General features: G+C 43.7%; 1 protein-coding gene across 2 annotated transcripts in view; it reads left to right on the top strand.

Annotated features, from left to right (window-relative positions):
* The first annotated feature begins 6,599 nt into the window (after positions 1-6,599).
* The window catches only part of MCF2L2 (MCF.2 cell line derived transforming sequence-like 2), a 159,965-nt gene continuing 144,474 nt past the window's right edge, over positions 6,600-22,090 (top strand). Inside the window, exons 1-2 of one of the 2 annotated variants that reach the window (XM_010397301.4) lie at positions 6,600-6,735; positions 6,871-7,162. In XM_010397301.4, coding sequence (XP_010395603.1) covers positions 7,060-7,162 — 103 coding nt within the window. In that variant the 5' untranslated portion in view covers positions 6,600-6,735; positions 6,871-7,059. Of the gene's footprint in view, positions 7,163-22,090 lie in introns of both variants that reach the window. The other variant, XM_010397300.4, reaches the window with a different exon arrangement.

Below are 22,090 nucleotides of genomic sequence, written 5' to 3'. Positions count from 1 at the left end.
CGGCTTTGTGGATAAAAGATGGAAGTATTTCTGCTACCAGCAGCTGGGTATTGTGTGGCTGCAGATGTTCTGCTTTACTGTTTTCCCTTGGCTGCTCCTGGGCACAAGACGCAGACAGAGTGGCCTGGGAAGCTGCAGTAGTGATCCCCCAGAATAGAGCCTGTGGAAGTGAAGAGACTCGAAATGGTCTCTATGGCAACAGATGAACAGCCTTTGGAAAAGGAGATGTGGGAAAAAATGTACTCTGAAAAGACATAAATCTGTCAGTGAGTCAAACCTGTAATACTCGTCTGGGCAATTTTAAATAAGTTGTTTCCTCTCATCTGGCATTCTTCTACTGAAGAATGAAATCCAGATTGTAGCTTTAGCAAGAAATGCCCACACATATAATTGCTGAAGTTGTTTTGTTCTAGATGAAAATGCAATGTTTTTTTTTTTTCCCGCTGTGATTATATTTGGTACTTCCAAGTCATGGTAACAAATGATTTCTGAAACCAGTTTCTTTCTTTGCTGTGTTTTTGAAGCTTTGTTCTATTTGTTGGTCTCTATTCAATCCATTCTCCTTAATGGGGTCACCTCAAATGTACCAAGCATTTTGTCAACTCTGTATGAGCCTGAGGTTCAATTCAGCAGTGGAATTTCCCTTCTGCTACTGAACTTCATAACACAACTTTTAGTTTCATTACCTTAAGAAAAGTTTAAAATTACAGAAAGGAGTAATGAAGCCCAAGCTTCTCTCTCTTGCTCCCTGTTTTTTTCTCTCTCTCCCTCATATGTATGACTGAAAATTATGCTTTCTCTATTCTGTTGAATTGCATTCACTCACCATCTTAAGGTCCAACAGATCAAACTCAGACAGTTGCCATGTCCTCTCATTTGCTTCTCTCTAGCATTTTCCATGGGAAAGATTGTGTTTTACACCAGCCTAGTCAGTGCTCCTTGAGCTGACCTAAATGGGGACCCTTCCCAGTTGCTGTGGTTTAACCCCAGCCAGCAACTAAATCCAGGCAGTCCTCACTTACTTCTCCTGTCCCCCGATGGGATCAGGAGGAAAATCAGAAAAAAAGTAAAACTTGTGGGTTGAGATAAGAACAATTTAATAATTGAAACAAAGTAAAATATAATAATTTAATAATACCAAATACAACAAGAAAAATAGCAATAATAATTGTAATGTAAAGGAGAGAGTGAGAAATAAAACCCCAGGCAAGTGATTCACACAAAGGTGACCGATGCCCAGCCTGTCCCTGAGCAGTGATCAGCCTGTCCTGGCCAACTCCCCCTGTTTATGCACTGGGCAAGACATTCTATGGTATGAAATATCCCTTTGGCCAGTTCAGGTCAGCTGTCCCAGCCATGCTCCTTCCCAGTTTTTTGTGCACCTCCTCGCTAGCAGAACATGGGACACTGTAAAGCCCTTGACTTAGGGGAGGCACTACTTGGCTACAACCAAAGCACCAGTTTCATATCATCATTATTCTCACACTGAACCCAAAACAGAGCACTGTACCAGCTTCTAAGAAGAAAACCAACTCTATCCCAGCTGAAACCAGGACACCAGTCTTATGTCAGCCATTTGCAGATGGACAGCCACAGAATGAGGGTTGAAGAACTCATCTGACAGAAAACCAGTGTGTCAGGAGCTAGTGACAGTAGCAGAGCGGGAGAATTGATTAGGGTGAGGACATTTGCCTTTATAAGTTACTCTGCCTGCTGCCCTGGAGACCTGCCCATGCCTCCATCAATCTCGACCTTCAGTCAGTTGACATGAAAGCTTCCTAGGAGATCAGCTCAGGGTTTTTTATGATGCTGAAAGTGGACAAGTGGCTTCCTTAAAATAAACTACACAGAGTTCATAAAAGTAAGCTGGGCCTAAAAATTACAGAATCACTTCTGTTCAACAGTTTTGTCTAAAATCTAGGCTTTGTTTTAAAAGAGGAAAGAGTTGAAAGAAATGGATGCAATAAAAATAGGCATATGGATTTTTGTAAAAAATTAACAGCAAACATTTATCTCCTAACTTTTAGCACTGGAAGACTTCTGTCAGAATTATGTAAGCAACACAGAGCAGACTGGCACTGGCAGTTTTCACTGTCCAAGCTGCATAAACAAGAGAAGGTTCAAAGCAAGATGGCAAGGATGTTGAATGTATCAATGGACTTTTTTTCCCCTAAGATATAATAACTAGGACAGCATTTGTCTCAGCTCAGCTCAGGTAACTGTGGGTTATGATCACTGTGTAAAAGAAGTCAGGGCAAAGGTGGATAATGAAAATAGGAAAGTACCCATTCCTTCTTAAGATGCAGGAATCAGAGGCCTGAAACTGAACTATCAAGCTTCAGATTTAAAATCAAAAGAACTAGTTTTTTTCACAAATGCATATTTAAATTGAAAATCTTGTTGCCACCAAACTTTATGGTCATCAAAATTATAAGTAGATTTAAAAAATAGCTAGACAGATTCCTGAAGAAATGGAGTATTAAATATTATCAGTCATATGCAGACTTAAGCTCAGAAAGTCCCTGCAATCTGCAGGGAAATACTGGAGAGGGATAATCTCTTTAAGTGGCCTGTTTCATGCACTCTTTCCTAAGGGTATATTAATGGTCCTGTTCACAGATGGGCCACTGCCCCACCCTGTGTCAGGACAGTTGTTCTGGAGCACAGAAAGTGAATGATTGATGGTGACAATCAATCAATTGGTGGTGACAAAAAGGTTTATGATGGGGAGGGAAGACAGGGAGAGGAGCAGAGAACTTTGCTAAAACTAGTGTCGTGTCTTCAGTGGCCTCTTTTACTTCAGCATGGATTTTACAAGCAGCTGCACTCCTTTTCAAGTAGTTGAAACAGTGTCTGAGGCAAAGCAGGTCAGACTTTGCAGAGCTTAGGCAAGAGGCTAAGTGTGAAGGTAGAGCCTCAAGCGTTGCCACGGGAGCTGTGTGTGAAGAAAAGGTGTTCCTGCAAGTTTTGGCAGAGAAGCCCAGATTTGTCACAGGAGCTGACTGAGAGGCCTGTGGAAAGCTGAGAACAGCAGAGAAGCACTAGCACTGTGACCTTCTTAAAAGCCAAGCAAAAGCACTGTTGACTGAATTGTTCCAAACAGATAAAAGTAAGAAAACTTAAAATATGGAATGCTATTTTCCTTTGCTATGTAACTGATATTCCAGAAAGGAAGCAGCACTCTGTGTGCCTTCTTTGTGTGTGAATCAAAGAGGTATCTGACTCACTTAGTAGAACAGTTTCTTCTGATGGAAATGTGCTGCAGATCTAAGGTACTGCCATAGCCAGTCAGAAGTGGTCACAGTGTAATTACCTTTCTCAATTGTTCCAAAAGTGTTATAGTTCTTCCCAGTAAGTAATAGAAGCCCCAGCCTTTGATACAGGGATCAGCCAGTCTAGAGACAAAAGTTAAAGGAGGAAGAGGTATGGTACCAAAGTAGCTTGTTTTCAAAGGAAGAAACTTGGTAAAGGAATTCTAAACTTCACTGTTATTCCATTAGCCTGCATATTTTTCTGCTATGGACATGTCTTCAGAGGCACTCTGTACACCAGAAGGTTGTAATCTTATTCTGGAAGGAGATGTTTGTGAAAAACTAGAAGATGGGTGAGCTTGTAAAGGTTATGTAGGACTGGGAAAATGGAAATAATCAAGACAGTGAAGAAGACAGGCTAGTTTCATGGATGGATCTCATTTTGATTATCAACAGCCCTTCAGGCTCAGTTGGCCATGGGGTTTTAGTGACAGAAGAAAGATGTGTAGCTATATAAGGTGACAAAGAAGAAAAGATTTTTTTTTTTTCCCCTGTGAGAGTTTCCCCTTATATCTGGTCAGGCCATAGAGTCTTATAAACACTTTTTGTTTGCAGTGTGCAATTTACTGCTTATTAAGATTGCTTACAATGCTTTGGCCTCAGCTGTTTGATTCAGGATCTAATAAACAGCTGGTGATTTGTCAGGCTGTCACTCTACAGAAAAACCAAATTCTTTTGCCTGTTGGTCATCATCTTAGTAGTGGAACCATGGTGTTTGCACAGCCCCTGATCCTGCTTTCAGTGAGATCCCTGCCTGGAATGTAAATCATCATCCTCTGTACCTCTACCACATGTTTATCAGCAAGGGCTTTTATCCTTCAGAGGTGAAGTCAGTATTTGTTGTAAAAGTACTGGCTCAATTTCACAAAAAAATATCGCAGTGCTGGAAATTGTTACCATCCCATTGATGGACTGAGTTGCTTCAGCATCTTTCAACCATTCCTCAAGTGATAGATACTTTCATTCTCTCTGTCTTCAAGAGATCCCTAAAGTCCAGGCTCCTATTTTTTCCCTTTCTCATCTTGGGTCTGTGGATCACCTGTGCTTTTGCAATGTTTTTGATTTGGTTCTGTCCCCTGTGGCTCTTCCATTTGAGAATTTGTAATGGCAATACATGAAAAGCAGCCTTTTTTAATGCAGGCACCACTGAATCTTGGCAGTGTAAAGAAATCATCCCCTAACTGGTAAAACTAATGGAGTTTGCTATCCCATGGCTGTGTCCTGCAGCCCAAACCCTCCCACCAAAATTTCCCCCTTTTGTTTATTTTCACTCACATCATAAGGGAGGGACAGCACCCTGAACTTGCACTGAATCCCATTTAGCCTTGGAATGATCCCATGTAACCCACCCCACAGTTTAAGCTGAGCAGGGGGCAGCCATGATTAATCAGTGAGTCCCTACTGCATCCTTTCCCCTTTCAGACTTTGTGCACCTTGCTGATTTTCAGTGAAGATATGAGAACTAATTCCTCTCTCCTGAACTGGATTGAGATTGATCAGCAGGTTCAAAAACTATTGAAGGTGTGCTGGAAAGCTGGAAAGCAGATTAACATAGCAAGAGCAAAGAATAAGAGAAAAAGGATCTTCAAATAGCAAACGTCCACAAGTCTGCAGTTACTGATGCTGAATAACAATGTTGGTATAAGAGCATATGGTCTTAAAATAGCTGAGAATTAATCTAGCTAGAAGTTAGACAAAGGCTCTCAGTTATCCTTGATGTTCTTGAACAGCCTTGCTGTAGGAGTAGTGAGAGCAAACCATCTACTCTGCTTTTTAGTATTTAGTTCATTTATGAATGGGCTTTTACAGTGTCTGTGCCTGCAGAAAAAAAAAAGAAAAAAGAAAAATCTGTTAAGTGTCTGGAAACATGATGACTTTTCTAGTGCCATGTTCCTACCTGCCATCTCTGACCCTCCACAAAAAAAAAGAAAGCAGCCTGGACCTTTCAAATCCCTCAAAAAAATTATAGCTAGATGTCAGTCTGTTTCCCACACACTTTATCCCCCCCAATGATGGCATCTCTTCCCTAGTTGGGGGAATCCTTTTAATGTTAGTCAAGGTCTTTGCAGTTTGACTTTTACTGCTCAGATGGGCAGTAAAATTGGATCTCAGAAAAAAATGGCTTTTGCTTTAATCCCAAAATGTTGGCAGGTGGGTGGTTCTGAAGTCATCCTTCTCACGTTTTCAGACACATTTGCTGTTAAACTAACTGAACAGAAGTGTGCAAGGAACCTCTTGGCAGAGTTGGTCAGTCATCCCAAAATGAGGACAACAGCACAGATACTCAGACTGGCTTGTAGGTCAGCCAGCTGATTATAGGATTTTCCCTTCACAGAGGTAGATAAACCTTTTTGCAATGCCAGGACAGCCACACAAACTGTGTTTTAAGATCCGATGAGCCCACAGGGGTATTTTACAGTTCCAGCTTTGGGCATATGTGTTGCCAGGTTCTTCGGCATGCATGGAAAGGTGGACTTAAGCAAAACTCTATGGATGGGTAGTGATCTGGAGTTAGAGCTGAATTAATTTTGTGCGAATAGAGCAAATCTTGCAGACAGCTGCACCCTTCTCTATTTTATTTCTTCCATTTTCGCTGTATAATAAGTTTTCCTTCTTTCCAGAATTATCTTGCATGGAGCTTCAGGTAGGCTTCCAAAGATGAGATGGAATGAGGGATGGAATGGAGACATACAAGTCTCTGGCTTGTTCTGCCCTTTCTCACTTCCTTGCCTGCCTTACTCTCCCTCCTCTTGGATCCCAGCTGGGATCTGTAGCTGGAAGGGTTGATGAAGCTTCCCCTTGTTCCGCAGCCCGTTGCCCCATGGCAGCCACGCATCCAGGCAAGGCTCAGCTGTGTGACAAGCACCCAGGGGCAGCTGCTCCCCACAGACCTGCTCTGGCCACTGAAGGCCACCTGTGCCTGCCTGCTCACGGGCACGGCTGAGCTCCGTGGTGAGTCCTGCCCAACACCCACGGCTGATTAATTCACCCTGCTTGTACTTGCGCAGCTGGAGAGGGTCCTGTGGGCTCAGTCAGGATCACAGGGATCCTGTCTGTGCAGGTGGAACAACAAAGCCTCTGGCCACAACACACCTAAAAAGCCCAGTGCCCCCCTCCCCCTCCACAGAAGCGGTGGCCCCTCAGGCAGCGACTTCTAAGAGGGGGTGGGAGGAGGGTCTCTGGGGACATTGCGGGGTTCCACTCAACGACAGCCTGCAAGGCACTCGGGCCCCAGGGGCCGAGGGGGAGCACCGGAGGCTGTGAGCGTGTTCTCCACTCCCAGGCACGCCGGTGAAGGGAGCGTCGCAGAGCAGCTGCGGCTGTTCCAGCTCTCCTGCCAGCTCCACTCCTCCCGATGCCATTCCTACCTCCAGGATTTTTCCCTGACTCGCAGCATCACATCCAAAAGTCTCCCTGGAGGAAGGTATCTGCTAGCTGGTTTGTCTCTTTATCCTTTGCCTCATCCGCGGGAGAAGGGAGAAAAAAAGCCATAAGCAATCAACTCTCCTGCTTCTCCCCCTTTTGTATTTCCCCCCTCCTGCTCCCTTCCTTCTGTCAGGGGGGGTAAAATCCCCATCTGGAAGGAGCTTTTCAACGTCCATGCATAGATGGCAGCAAACTGGAAGAGGTGAGCAGCCGAGAGAAGATGTGAGAGCTGGAAGGGCCGTGCCGTGGGAGTGGTCCCTGCTTTGTGTGCAAGTGAGGCAGTGAGTGTGCAGCCTCCCACTCTGGGTGCACCTTTTTTTGGATGCTGTGTAGTTCCCTGTGTGAAATGCTTTTTTGGCTAAAAGAAGAAGAGATGTCACATCAGGAGCTCACCCAGCGACTGACTACGGTTATCACCCATGTGGGTAAGGCATCTTTATTTTTCTTACTACATTTGTGTGGATTCAGGGGCCCTGTTCCCCCAGGAGGTGCTGCTGCCTTTGTGTGACAATATCACACCTGTGCATGAAATAGGAGCCATCAGCAAACTGCGAATCCCCGGCTTTGGGCAATTAGACGGCCTTTTGTTGATGGTTTGTTTTTCAAGCATGTTTTCTCTGAAAAGCAGAAACAGTAAGAGCAGCGTGTCCTACCTGTGAAGTGAGCTGTGTAAAATACTCGAGCACAGTCCTTGCAGGGAGGTGGTGGAGAAAAGGGGGTGGTGGGAGGATGCTGGAGCAACGGCAGTGCTAATGTGCTGTGCATTTGCTTGTGATACTGGAATAGCAGCCCATTCTCAGGGAATCTTCGTGGCCTTTGCTGTTTCAGGATTTCTGGAAGGTGCTAGGACAGGATCTCAAAAAGCTTTTCTCTCTGTCAGGCTTGATTTTACTGTTTCTAACATTCAAATGCCAGTGAATACAGGTGAGGCCCTAAGCTTTGCACTGACATCCTTATGCATCTGGGCTGGATACCCACCTGCTGGCACTGAATGACCAGGAACTGAGGAACCTGAAACTAGCAAGACAGTAGGAGATGCTGGTGATTAAAATATCAGCTGAGAAAAGCTTTTGTGACCCTTTTTTGTTACCTACAGTTGAGTTAAAGCAGATTGCAGCTGTGTTGCATCACATAAAGAGAACATTTTTAGTTGAATGCATAGGGGCAAATTTTATAGCTGTCAGTGTTTGCAATGGATTGTGTGCTGTGAATGCTAAAGATGTTGTACAGGTTCCTGAAATGCCTTTGTCACTGACTTTACTCAATCTGTATATGAAACAGAGTGTGACCAAAATCTGGCTTTTAGAGAATATGTAAGTAAGATTTTAGACCAACATTATTCTTTCGTTTGATATTAGCTATAGCAGCTGAACTTAGCTTAGGAGAGCAAATGTAATCAGTATCTTGCCTAAAGAAATAGCACAAAAGCAGATTTAAACTCAATAAAATATTTAAGACCAGGCCCCATCTCTCCAAAACCTTTTCCAGGTTAACCTCACCAGGAGCTTGGTATGGGAGAAAGTATGATTACCAGGAGAGCTTGCAGCAGCAGCCTCTTTGACCCAGTAATGCCAACATGAATTGCTTTGCAATTGTGCAAATTCAGATTGACATGAAGTCACATGAATTCACTTTTTTAATGAAGATTTGGGATTCAATATGAGGCATATTTCTCTTTTTTTTTTTTTTTTTTTTTTGAAGAGTGTTTCAGGAGATTTGTGTATCTTCTGGTTTTCTTGTTAAACTCAATGCAGGTCCCCATCATCCATATTGAGGACTCTCCTTGATATCAGGAGGGATTTGTTAGAGGTAACATAGCATTATGTTAACTACTGTATAATATACTGTTGTCTAATAAAAGTCATTCTGGACACTAGAAATGTTGATGAACCTTTCCCCTGCTCCCTGCTAAATAAGAGAGGTTTCTGGGTCATGAGGCTGATGCTAGAGAGTCCCACTGGTTTCCTGGATGTCAACCAGCAGGTCAGTCCATGGGAGAGGAGCGAAGGTCACAGATCCTGGCGTTTTTTGCATTCCACACGGAGGCAAGAGCCTAGTTGATCAGCTTCCATCAGGGAAGGATAATCCCACCATTTCCCCAGCCACTTGAGACCTACTAATCAGACCCTACTTGTGGAGTTTGCCTGCCTTTCTGTAGCCAGAGTTCATTTTTTATTGAATCATATAACTGGCAAAAACAGTTGTACAAAAATGGAAGAAAGTAACATTAAAACATTTGTTATTGGCTGAAGGAAGAACATTTCTTCCAAACCCATGATGATGATGTGCCATGTTTATGAATCACAGGTTGTAACATGGGTGCCTTAGCTGAATCAGCCGTGGCTTATTGGAAGAATAATTCCTGGGAAGCTGCAGGGGTCTCTTGTTAGTTCAGTGGGAGTCTTTACAGCTCAAATAAGTGAAAGGGCTCTCAGCTTTAGCAAACCGAGGGGATCCCTGGCCATGTAAGTACTTTATAGTGTTTACTATTTTTACAACTATCACCCTCATATTGCCACTTGGACTGGTGGGATTCAGACTCTCCAGAATGTAGCTAGCTCTTGGTTGGGAGCACAGCTCCCAGCTCATCCAAGAACAAGAGGGAAGAAATTTATTCACAAAATTTGCAAAATGTCAAACTAGAACTTTATGGGAACGTTAAAAAGAAAGACCTTTATATTTTCAATAAAACCTTTATGGGACCATTTTGGTCTGTGTCAAGTAATGACACACCATTTTATTTTTAATGTGTCAATAAGAGTGTCACATAGTTAATTGCCTGGGGCTCAACTTATCTGTCCTGGGCAAAAGCTTTCATCCCTTAATAGCTGACTCATGTTGTGTTAGACAGTTCATGTGCTAGTAAAAAAAGCTTCTTATCCTACTACAGACTTCATACATGCAGTGCCTGCCTCACCCAGGTCAAAATCAAACTTTTGAAGGTATTTCCCTGCTCCACAGTAGCTCTCTTAACTTGGCACTTTTCTAGTACCACCCTGCATGGTAGCACATCTTCACACGGTATAAAAGAACAGAGGACCAAATTAGATCTCTTAAATAGCCATGTGCTCCCTCAGCCTCCCTGGGATTATTCCTGATTGTCCTAGTGAGGGTGAGGTAATGGGGCCACCACAGGTGCCTAGGACAGGAGCCGTCTGTGAATGTCAGCAGGGTTTCTGCTTACTATCTGAGATATAGCACCAACACTACCCCAGCATATTACTGAAACTGCATCAAGAGTCTTTTTTAAATTTACCCTACTTTTACTGAACTTGTTTGTTGGGAGGTGTTGGGGAAACACTCATCAATTTTGGAAAAAGTGTGTCCTTCGGGTAGGTGGGCAAGTGGCAGCTCTTCTGTGGTGGGGAGGGAAGAGCTTTGCAGGATGATGTGCCTGGTGCTGACAGCAGGATTGTTTGCCTGCGGGAACACGTACAGCTCTTCCAGCCTGCAGAGCCCACAGGAATATTCTTTTGTGCTCTCACTACCCACCCACACTTGGCAGCTGGCCCCCAGAAATCTGATGCCAGCTTTGCTATGTGTGGGCAATATTCTGGGCACAGTTGCGCACACAAGCACCTCCAGTGCCCCGTTTTCCACAGGCTTTTTCTTAAAATGATTTGGATGTAGGTATTACAGGATGGAGCTGCTAGAACCAATGTGAGCTGTCTCAAAAGGCCAGCAGCTTGGCTCCTCTCGTGGCAATAAAGAATTCCACAGTCTGTGGGAGATGGGGTTTTCTTAGAGGCTCCCCTTAATTCTCAATGAAGTTGTAAGAGCTCCTCCCCTTCAAATGTTAACTGGACCCAGATGAGCTGACTGTCAGTGTCCATGGTAGAACTGGCACTGATGTGATTTGCAAAAAGCACTACATTGCACAAATGTTACATACAAGAAAAAAACCCATAGATTCACATCAGCTTTCATCTGATTTTAAACACTCTTGCTTCTCCAGTCTCTCATTTTATGAGAAAAACAAACAAAAAAGAATTTAAGCAACTTGATTGAAATCAAAAAGAAAGCGACAGACCTTAGTCTAGGATTGACATGTCAAGACTCTAAAATTCCTATCTGCTAACCATGGTATGTCAATTCCTGCCACTCTTGGCTTAACCACCAGAGTTGGGGAGCGGTGTAAAACACCTGTATGTGTGAAGAGAAGCTGTGTTACAATTTGGGACAGGAAGTAAAGGATGATACTGCATCTACTTGACTGTGTGAGAGGAATTTAGGTCAACAGAATGGAATAACCCGAGCTGGCACTTGTCCGAGGCCAGTGGCTAAGCATCACAAGTCACAGAATCTGCTTTATGCTACAAAGCCACAAATAATCTAATATGTCACAGTTGGACAGACAGTTGCAACATTTCTAATATGTGTCTGTGGACATCAAGGACACAAAAAAGGGATATTTTAAGAAATTAACTTTTGAGGTACTATATCAAATAGGCCCTTTGCTACTCCCATGAAAAGGCTTAAATCAAATAAAATTCCTCTGTTTGCAACATAAAATTCTTGCCTTTGTTTTGGAGCATTCATGCATTTCAGGAACTCTTTTCGAACCATGGATTCTGTGGCTCTGTCCTACTTAGGGATGGTGCACAGCAGGGGGAATCTGCTCCTTCCGTTGACCACAGCACACCAGGTCTCCTCACCCAAAAATAATATACAGGCATGGGAGGGGCCATACCATTCACACATTCCCAGTGAAATATGACAATAGAAAACTGCAGAAATGGGTTTGCTAAATTTACTTGCCATCTTATGCTGATGAGAAATGGTAGGTTGAAGTTTCCCCATTAACCTAATTCTATAAAAAAATTGAGGTTTATTCATGTTATCTGCATCTTTATCTCTGTACCCCAGTAAAGCTTTTGAACTGTTGGCCAATTTTTACCAAACTTGGTGAAGTGGCAAAGGTCAAAAATATTGAATTCATGCAAAATATAAAAATAGTATATGAAGAGAAAGATGAAAATAGTGAAGACAAGGGAAATAAGCTCATTCTATTAGACCTCAGAGATTCCATGTGGGAGGGTGGAATGTGGGAAAGGAGAGATAATAGCAATTTATCCTTTTTAGTTTCACAGCTTAAAAAAAGCTTCTTGTTTACTTTTTTGTTCCTAGAGTGTGGTTATTAATTTTACCCCATTCTATATGGCCTATTATGTGCAGCTGTTTCACTGGAAACTGTTTAGTAAGGAACTGTTTAAAAGTATTTTGCTAATGCTGCAAAGTTTGTATCTATAAAAAGTGGAAATGAAGCTCTCACAGAAATACATGAAAAATGTGCAGATGTGCCTAGTGCACTTTCCAAGATGTAGAATATTGCAAGTACCACAGACTTGTTTAAAGCCCACATTCTAACCTGGTTTGCAGAGGCATTATCAGAAATAACAATTATAAGAAACTCCTATGAGTTGGGATCCAGAACTTTGTCTCAAAACAAAATATTTATGTGATAGTTTGGCCTCATGTTCAGGTAGACAGAGGTGACTAAAGAGCTTCCCAGAAACAATAGCATGCATTAAGGCTGCTTCAATTTCAGGAGAGAACAGCTCAGAGACTTTCCTCTTCTACTTTACATCTTTTACTTTAGATGAAATACTTTTTCATATGGGATGTGATCCTAGCATCCTTGACAGAATTTAAGAAAAAGAAAAACCTTGCAATATCCAGGTGTGGTACTGTTAATACTCTCAGAGCAGCATGCACTGAGGAGAGCCATACAGAGCCCCACAGAACTGAAAGGCTGCTTACAGCCCTGTTTTCTCATTTATTGATACCCTCCCCAAAACTGGCTGTTACATTCTGAGCTTTCATTCTCATGCCAGTAAGAGACCAGGATGTTGGAGAGAAAAGGGAATAGGAGTAGCTATCCACCATCTGCTTGCTGCAAGGTTTTCACACTTTCTACTTACGCATGTTGTGATGGCAACTGTTGGAGACAGGGAACTAGGCGGGATAGAGCTGAGGTGTGATCCAGTCTGTCAATCCGTAAGTCACTTTCTCTTTCAAAAGCCTCTGCATTGCTGCTGTTAAATCTAATGCTACAGCAGTCTCCCTCTGTCCTTTATTTTCTAATCTACCACAGTAATTACTTATAGGTGTTTCTTGGCATGGAGAAGTGTTTAATACGTGAGGAAATCAGTAAAGGAAAGTCAGGCGGCAGGATCCAAGTTTAGCTGTTAGTAGTGGCGATGCCCATGGTCCCTTCCACAGCTGTGCTTGCCAGGCACCAGGTCCTGTACATCCTTGAGCTAGTCAGACTGTGGCACTTCCCAGTTTGCTCTTAAACACTCCAGGACAAGCCCAGGGTTATGTGGAAGGAGGAAGTGGGAGGAATCTCCTGGGCAAAGCAAGTCCAGGAGGTTTTCTTCTGCGTGAGGTCTCCGAGTCAGGCACAATGAGAGATGCTGGTGCTGGCAGATATCATTGCTTGCTAACAGGACAGGCAGTACTGACCATTCTGCATTGCTAAGGCCCAAGCTTAAAAAGCAAATAGGACCAAGAGGAGGCAGAGAGGAGCCCCTCTGTCTGTTCTTATCTCTGTGGCAGAGGGGAGCTCAGATGGCCTCACTGGAAATTAAACTAAGCTGACATCTATCACGTTGCCTGGCAGCTCATTAAATAAAAGGGCCTTTTTCCACCTCTTGCCTCATCTTTTATTTAATTCCTTTTTCTTGCCTTCCATATGGTGGCTGAATTCAAGAGTTCCCCATAGAGAGCATCTCCCTGGGGGAAGCAGGATCAGGATTTGGGGAGGTACTTGCAGCACCAGGTCATCTCAGTGAGTAGAAGATAAGCTAATAAATTCCATTGCTGGCACTCTTTCCCCCCTTCTGTACCACGTTCGAGGTCTCTTTTAGTCCCAAGGCTGGACTTAGCATTCAATCTAGGGTGAACTTTTCTGAATGGGACCCAGGTGACTGCTAAAATAATTTTGACAGCACAGTGTCTGGTAGATGGTAGTAGTCCTGTCTGTATATTTTCTCCTGTTCTTCAGAGCTGGGCTTGTACTCAAATGTTTGGGAGAAGAGAAACCATACATGTTTTGTGTTAATGCTGTGATTTAGTCTGCTGACCAGGCTTCTTGTACCTCCCTTTAGAGTTCAGCACAGTAACATCTGGATTTCTCCAGGTGGTCACTGGGTCAATGACTGGGAGAAATCTAAGTTCTCTACAAAGCTGCCTGATCCTGCTCACATGAGAAAATGCTGGAGAATGATGTGAAAGGGATAACATGGCACATGGATCATTGCTAATCTGTGACTCACACTAACCAGTGCAGCAGACACTGCCAGAATCGAAACCAAGGAACAGGAGGGAGACAGGGTGAAGAAACAGCCAACTCTTACATGCATAGATGGAAAAACATCAGCTGTAAATACCTTAAGTGATCTGTAAGTCATGGCATGGAGGGAGGTACTGCTTAGGGAGCAGGAACACTAAAAAGCTCTCGAGTTTAGTGGAACAAAGGACAGCAGGCTCCACTTTGGGGTGGGGACAGATGTGTAGGGGACAACTGGGTTGAGATCACAGTATCTTCAAGCTCCACTGTCATGTAAGCACAACTTAGATAACATCTGTGAGTCCAAAAGCATAACTGCCTCTGAGGAATGATTGAGCTCATGTACTGGAAGAGAGCCATGTCCAGCATGAGAATTCCGGCTGGAAAAGTCTGAAGCATTCATTCAAGGGTGAAAGGCATTACATTTATATGCACCTACCTCATCTTTTGCAGTGCAACATTGCAGAAAGTTGGTATCTTTTCAGCAGACACCTGCAAATAATTCTGCATTAATGAATTATTCTGAACATAATTCTGCATTCATCCTGTTTTCTATTATAATATTTCCTGCAGTGTAGTAGGGAATAAAGCCCTGAACTGAGACAGACAATCATAAATTTCCATGGTCCCTAGGATTTAGTTTACAAAGCTGTCCGTGTTCTGTCTCCATCTTTTCTGGCCATTGCAGGGACCTGACGGTACAGTACAACATCCCCCAAAAAGTGGCCAAAGGGAAGACAGGCTACCAGGATCAATAATCCATTCTGTCATGAAATGACTGTCTGTTTTGTTTGCCAGAACAGCACACGCACACACACAGCAGCTCAAAACCGGCTTTGCACCTGCTGTGCGTTGTATTTGGAGTGTTCTTGAAAATGCATTGTTCCAAAATCACTGCTGTCATGACATTTGAGTCCTGAATTTTTCAGGCAGTCAGGAGCTAAACAAGCACAGCTAAAGCACTGAGTGTCCATGCCTTCATGGAGACTGCTGCTCATTTCAGTATCATTACTCTGTCTCTCAAAGGTGGATTGTGCCCATGGTTTGACTCCAGTATAAGATACTACCATCTCGTAGTAGCTCTCCTACTCTGAGCACACAGGGGCTTGTTTGGCCCTTCAAGGCAGCCAGCCCAGTCCTCTCTTGTATCTGCAGAGCTTCCCTGATTCCAGAGGTACATGAATGCAACACAGATGAAGTTCTCTGAGGACTCAGTTGCAGTAAGTGCAGGATGATTACAGTGAATGCACAGCTGACTCTATGGAAGTTTAAACAGAGACACAAAGGTCCTTTTTGGAACGTTAGTTCAATGTTATTTTGATTTTAAAAGTCACTGATTCCTGACCTGGATTACTCAAGCATGGGAGTAAAGGTTAAATTTCTGCAGAAGCCCAAATCCTTTGAAACATTGCAAAGAGGTGATGGGAAATGATCTGTCATCAATATTACAACAAGGTGGCTCTGATCCAGAAAGGTGCAAAGAGCTCTTTATTTCTGTGTGAATAAATGGGGAACTGCTGGTTCTCAGCACTCCACAGGACCAGATATTTTTGTCTGAGTGCATTCAGCTGTAGCTGACCCAGCTGTAGCCCCTGCTGCAAGTAGGTATAAGAGGCAGCACAGAGTTAGCACCTATTGTCACTATTGTCCTGGGTTCATGTGGGGATCTTGAGTTAGTTTGTCAGAGCTCAAGGAAAGCCAGGCTGAGAGGATCTGTAGTCAGATTCCCCACATCCCTGAGTGCAACTTGTAATCTCTGTGCTTCCAGTTACCTCCATCTGTGTCTCAAAGATCTTGGATGGAAACCAGCAGCTCTTATCCAGAGACTGTTTATGCACCCACCCATATCACCTAATGCGTGAGCACCCCAATAGTACTACAGTGGGGCTGTCATAGTATCAGTCCATATATTAACACCATATGCTACAGAATTTGTATGAGGAAGGCTGGATCTGCCACTTCCACAGTGCAGAGTGTTGCCCAGGGCAACGAGATATGAGGGGCTGCAAACCATTTAGCTCTTGCTTCCTCTGCATGACCGGGAGCTGTGTGATTTCCAGTTTCCCTTGGGCAATGAATTGTCTGCAGCTGGCCTCAAATACGAGAGCAGTTATCTGCAGTTCCAAGACATAAATACAAGACAAACAATGCTGATGTACAGCATTGTGGGCTGCCTGGCAACAGCTGCTGATAGGATCTGACTCTTCTCATACATGCCTTGAGCTCCAGAGATTTTGTAGGAGTTACTCACATCTTACACTGGAGAGCCACTTCAGGTTCAATGTGAAGAGATGAACAAAATCTGAAACCAGAGAGGATGTCTTTCAGTATTTTAGGAGAGTGAGTTTTGCCTTTAAATTCCAAGACCTGTAAGAATTTTTTTATACATAGGTAGGGAATTAGCCCACAGTTACTGGCATCTCCATTTATTATTACTGCAGTATCTCCAGTTTAATTATAGCTTTCCAAGGATGTGCACATGCTGACAGACGGGCGTCGAGGAAAGAGCTGCAGCAAACACATGCAGCTCTAGTAGCAATGATAAGTAGAAATGAGATGATTTGGATGTGAGAAGTTTGAATATGCTGCCTGTTAATCATGTATGTTACAACTTTAACACTTCAAATGCATTTTTTTCTGGTATGGATTTCATATTCTCACAGAGTTGCGGTGGCTAGAATTACTATCAGGAGAGTTTGCTTCTTGTTGTCAATCAATAATCCTTCACCTAACAAAGCATGACTATAAATATTTCCCCCCTTTGAGTCTGAAGTTCACTGTTATCCATTACACTGTGGTTCAGAGGTCTCTGAAACCAAGGCTTAATTTTTGAAGGGATCAATATTGGTGTTTGCAGCATAAAAGCCAAAGCTGATGACATACATAGGAGCCATACTATTGATCTTGCAATATCCAGAGAAAAGGTTATTTCAAACTGAAATAGCTGTGGCCTTAGCATGACCCTGAGCTGTAAGCAGGTGCATAACTGATCAGAGAGCTCCTGGCAATTACATGCCAGTTGTTGGTGCAGGAAGGTTGCTGGGAAAACCTGATTAATTCTTGTTACGGTGATCAGCTTATTTTGTGAAAGCAGACTTTCTATTTTTTTAAAGGAGAGATTCAAAGCTATTCTCATTATTTCATCTGTCTCAGATATTTGTACTGCTATCAGTGTCTAGTATCTCTTCCCCTTGCAAATTGAGGAAACCAGGAGAGGCTTCACAGCTGGCTTTGAAGTCACAGTTCAGTTTGAAGTAAACTTTTTAGCAATTTTTGTTGATAGCTCATAAAAATCCATCTTCCTGGTTTTGTTTTCCGCTAGGGGAGAATGCAGTTTCAGCAATGTGCAGTTGTCATTGTGGATCATGTTGAATTACACTCTGGCTATACAGCAGAGCTTTGTGCATCATTTTATCTTGAATGGGAGCAGAGAGCTGGCAGCAAGTGCCCTGTGAGGAGCAGAACTGGTTGGACAGAGCAAAGAGGAGCTTGCCAGTGATATTTTGTGCCCATTCTACCCCAATGTCTGCAACAGCAGCTCTGTACAGGCCACACGCTGCCTGCCCCATTCTCCCCTTCAGAGCTGTCACCACCGTGCAAGGTTTTCCCAGTCCAGCAATGGGAAGGAGAAATGAAACACAAGCAGTTATCCCCTGAATTCTGTTCCCAGCAGGACAGCGGAGCAGGGCTGCTGCCTGGAGAAGGGGTGTGTGCGTGTTGGTCTCAGCAGCTGTCCCAGAGCAGCCTCTGCCGGGAGGGAAAGCGCAGCAGAGGGCACAGCAATTTCCACTGTCCCAGACCCGCAAGGGTAGGGTCAGACCCTTCTCGGATCGGCTGAAAGGCAGGATGTTACAGAGTCGGGCAGAGGAGCGTCTCTCCTTCAAGCCCGTTTCCGAAGGGAAGTGGCGGCGCTGCCGGCTTTGGAGCTGCTCTCCGTTCGCGGATCAGCCGCTGGAGGGCGCGGGCGGGGAACCGCTCCCGGCCCCGGGGCAGCCGTAACGGGGCTCCGCTCCCGGCCAAAGCCCCGCAGGCTCCTGCGGCAGCAGCACCAGCGTGCAAAGCACCGGCAGCACGAATTCGGAGAGAGCCGAGGTGTCTGGAGATAAATAGCTTGTGAGATGGGGGTTGAACCTTTGAAAATTGGGGTACGCAAGTTCTCTATTTAAGCTCTTCATCCAAACTGGGTTATAGTATAGGAGGACATCGCTTGACTACACGTGTGTTATTCGTGATCTTTTTAGGAACAAGAGTTTCAGTTTCACATAAAATCCATTTTCCTATTTAGGAGTAAACACATCTGTTTATTTTAATCTGTAGAAAATATAGGAAAAACTAATCTTACAAAAGCTTCTCTTTCGGTAAATGTGAGAATATGTTGTGATTTTGATAACATAATTAAACACTACAGAAGAAGCAAATACAAAACCTAGGAATATACTTTACAGAAAAATAAGACTGGCATTAGTACTTTCATTCTCACCCCCCAGAGACCTGTCCTACAATACTTGAGCAAAGATGGAGATATTTAAATGATATATCAGGTCTAGATTAATCTAAGAAGTCTAAACTGCAGGTCAGGAATAGCAGAGAAAACAGCTGAAAATGGCATCATCCACAGCATAAGGGGAAGGGAGTAGGGACCCTCTTAAATGCAGTAGCTGAAGCACTGGGTGGAGGGTGTGCTGGTGGGAGCCTCAGGTGAGAATGCTCTGGCAGCTCAGGCTGACTGGTGTACTCAAGACCCCGAGTCCATGCTGCTGCCAAACACAAAATATTTCCTCAATAGAGCCCAAATGCTCTAAAATACCTGCCGTGTCCACTGCAAGTGCTGACATTTGGGATCGGTCACTGAGCCTGATTTTAAAACTCCTTGTTAGTGTTTTGTTTTTATTTTACCCAATTAGTTCATTCTTAGCAGTCTCAGTTCAGCAGCCTTCGCTGTGAGACCTGCTGACCCTGAATGTGTGCATAGCAGTAATTAGACTGATACAAATAATAATGCAAAATTTTAATGAGCAAAACTCTATTTTAAATTCAGTGTTGAAAAGATGGGGATATCTACAAATGCTATAAAATAACATTGAGAAACATTTTATGTGCCATGCTTAAGGCTGTAGCCAAGAAAGGGATATTTCTTAGTATGTTAGTAGATATTTCTTCATTTTCCAACTTCACTGCAGTAATTGCAACTGATCTTAGACAAACTGTGTGAATACCTTGGGATTCAGTTCCCAGCTGAAGAATTTTTTTCTCATGCTTCATTATTTGTACTGAGATTTTAAAGTTCATTGGTGGGTTCTTATAAGGCTTCTGATACAATTAAAAATATTGCTTTTTTTGGAGTTTGTTTTACAATTGATTGCTATTCTTGAAGCAAGTATATTTAAACAAGAGACAGGAAAATATTGTGTAGAATTATGTGCATTTATGCTAAAAAGGAGCAGCAAAGAAGTGGTTAAAGAGAGGGCGAAACTATTGTTAAGCCAATTCAAAGGGCTCTCAAGCCAGTGTGGGATGTATGGATATATGCTTTTAGATCATTCCTCCCCATTTTTAGGCTCTTGTGGGGCAAAACTTCAGGTAAAATTATTTCTTCCCCCACAAGATTTCTTCAAATAGTTCTCAGATGCATGCTCAACTAAATCTAAGCAAAAATACTCTTTTTAAACTGTATCCTTTTATTGGCAATTAGAAAGGAAATAGTCTATTTCATGGGAGTAACAATTTCTCTGTGGTGCCAGAGTGCTGAGCTGAGAATCACTGGAGAAGTACAAAGCATTATTTAGTGCTACATGCCATGAAGTGAATTTATGCCTACTGGGACTAAGGTCCATAAACGGATGTTGGATTCAGATACGTTTTATTGAGTTAATCTGTGCTGGTCAGCAGAAAGCATTTGTAATGAGGTTTCCTGACAGACTAAAGAGCAATTCCTTATCTCATCAGAACAGTCCACCACTCAGCTTTAGGCAATTTAAGTCCATGGTTCTGTTGAAGTCAAAGCACTGTCCTTATTTCCTGTGGGCTGGAGGTCTAACCTCGTGCAGACAGCACTCAGCACATCCCAGCACATGACTGCTGCATGTGCTGCTAGTGGGACACTTGGAGTTGACAAGGTGTTTGTGCATTAGTGCAATGTTGCAGAGAAATCCTTGTGCTGCTTCTTGTAGGAAAAGTTCTCTCAGGTGCAGCTCTATACTGTTTCTGCACCTGAAGCTGACTTGCAGATGTCTTTTTTTACTGTGGGGGTATACTGCCTGTTAATATAGATCCATGAATAATTTTAGTCTTGGTATGAAAGAAAATGAGGCTTTTATGCTCATGCTTTTTTCTATCCCAGCTGGCCCTTTTCCGTATAATTTTAGCAGCTCTTGCCTGGTTTCGACAAAGGATTGAAACTCTTGGTTTCCTGTAAATTTATCCTATTTACATATTCAAGATTGGGTATGGTGACAAAACCCAATAATTGTGCTGGCTGAAGAGGAGAGGGAGAGGACTGAGGGTGTGGCTGTGTGCGGTGAGGCAACGTCTTGCCTTGCTGTGCCTGGTGTTGGATGCAGAGCTGTGGGCGGGGAGAGGTGAAGGAAGCGCACATGGTGCACACCGGTGCGCATGCTAGCAGATTATCCATACCTTTATTTTTCCGCTTCACACCAGGCTTTGGTGTAACTTGGGAAATCACCCCATAGATTGTGTCTTTCTAGAACCTTAAATCTGTTAAAGCTGGTGGCTTAGTGACAAAGCTGGGGTGGGTAAACTGGGGTGGGAATGGTGCAGGGGTTCAGGCTGTGGGTGGATATGAGGAAGGAACAGCTCTATCGTATTATGCACTGAGCAGGACAAATTCCTGTTACCGGGGTGCAAGCATCCAGCTGCCCTGTGTGGTTGCACTTGTGGATGCACACAGAGGAGAGTGTTCCAGCCTCTCATTTGCTGGTGCTCAGCACAGAGAAACGCCTGTGTGGGCAGGTCCTTCAGGACAGACCTCTGATTTCTGACAGCAGTCCTGGCCTGGGGAAAAAAATGGAGGTGTACTTCACAATTGCCAAAGCAGAGGGAGTAACTCCTCTTTGACTGATTTTATCCTCAGTTCCCTAGATGAACAGAAGCCCTGCCCTGGGGATGTTAAAGGAGTGTGTTTGATGTGTATCTGCCAGCTGAGAGCCCAGTCAGGCAAAACAGTGTCTAGGAAAATCTCTACAAGACCTGCCTTTTCCTTGTGGACTGCACAGTAACTGAGTGCACAGACATGCGAACAGGGAAAAATCAATAGTCCCTACAGCCCAACCTCCTACCCTTTGTGGTAACTGATGTTGAGTGCTTGAGAGATGGCAAGAAAACATTGGAAATGCCTTTACTGTACTTTGTAATGTGAGAAGCTCTTTCTTCCTGTTCAGCTAACATTTGGCATGTGTCCAAAAGCCTGGAGTATCAACGGCCCTTGTGATGCTCACAGATGCTATTTTTATCCCTGTGTCTTTCTGGTTCTCCTTTATGTGCTTCAAGTTATGAATTGCAAGCAAAAAAATAAATGCTGCTTCCATCAGGGAATGTGCACAGCTGCTCCTCAGGGAAAGAAGCTGTCCTGGTGGTCTTGGCTGAATGGATCCAGCAGCTGTTCTGCACTGGAAGTGCTCCAGAGGTTCCTTGCAGGGAGAAAAAGGTGAAGGGGGAAAGAAAGAGGAATAGCACAGTGAATCCAGTGCAGTGCTGTGGATGATAGCTAGGATCAGGAGGTGACTCAGTGTGTCAGTGGCAGAGTAGAGAGGAGGAAAACATGTTCCCTTCTTAATGTCCAGAGTCTGTCCTTTCCAGCTCTCACGGTGCTGCTGGAGGGCCACGACACAGACTGTGCCTGTGCACTGGTGCTGCACTGGTGATACAGCTTAGGAGTGTTGGAGACTGGGGATCTGATATGCCTGGTTTTATAGATCACGATCTTCTCTGGGTTACCCAGTGTCTCTCTTATGTGTTTCTTTTGCATTTACTTGTCTTTCAGTTTATTGCCCTGACTTTAAGCCAAGGGCCATTTATGTTTTGGGTAGGATTGCTTAGAAAGGCT

Source organism: Corvus cornix, chromosome 9, assembly GCF_000738735.6.
Source record: "Corvus cornix cornix isolate S_Up_H32 chromosome 9, ASM73873v5, whole genome shotgun sequence".
Classification (NCBI taxonomy): Eukaryota; Metazoa; Chordata; class Aves; order Passeriformes; family Corvidae; genus Corvus; species Corvus cornix.
The sequence above is the reverse complement of the archived record's forward strand: the minus strand, read 5'-3'. Positions and strand labels throughout refer to the sequence as shown.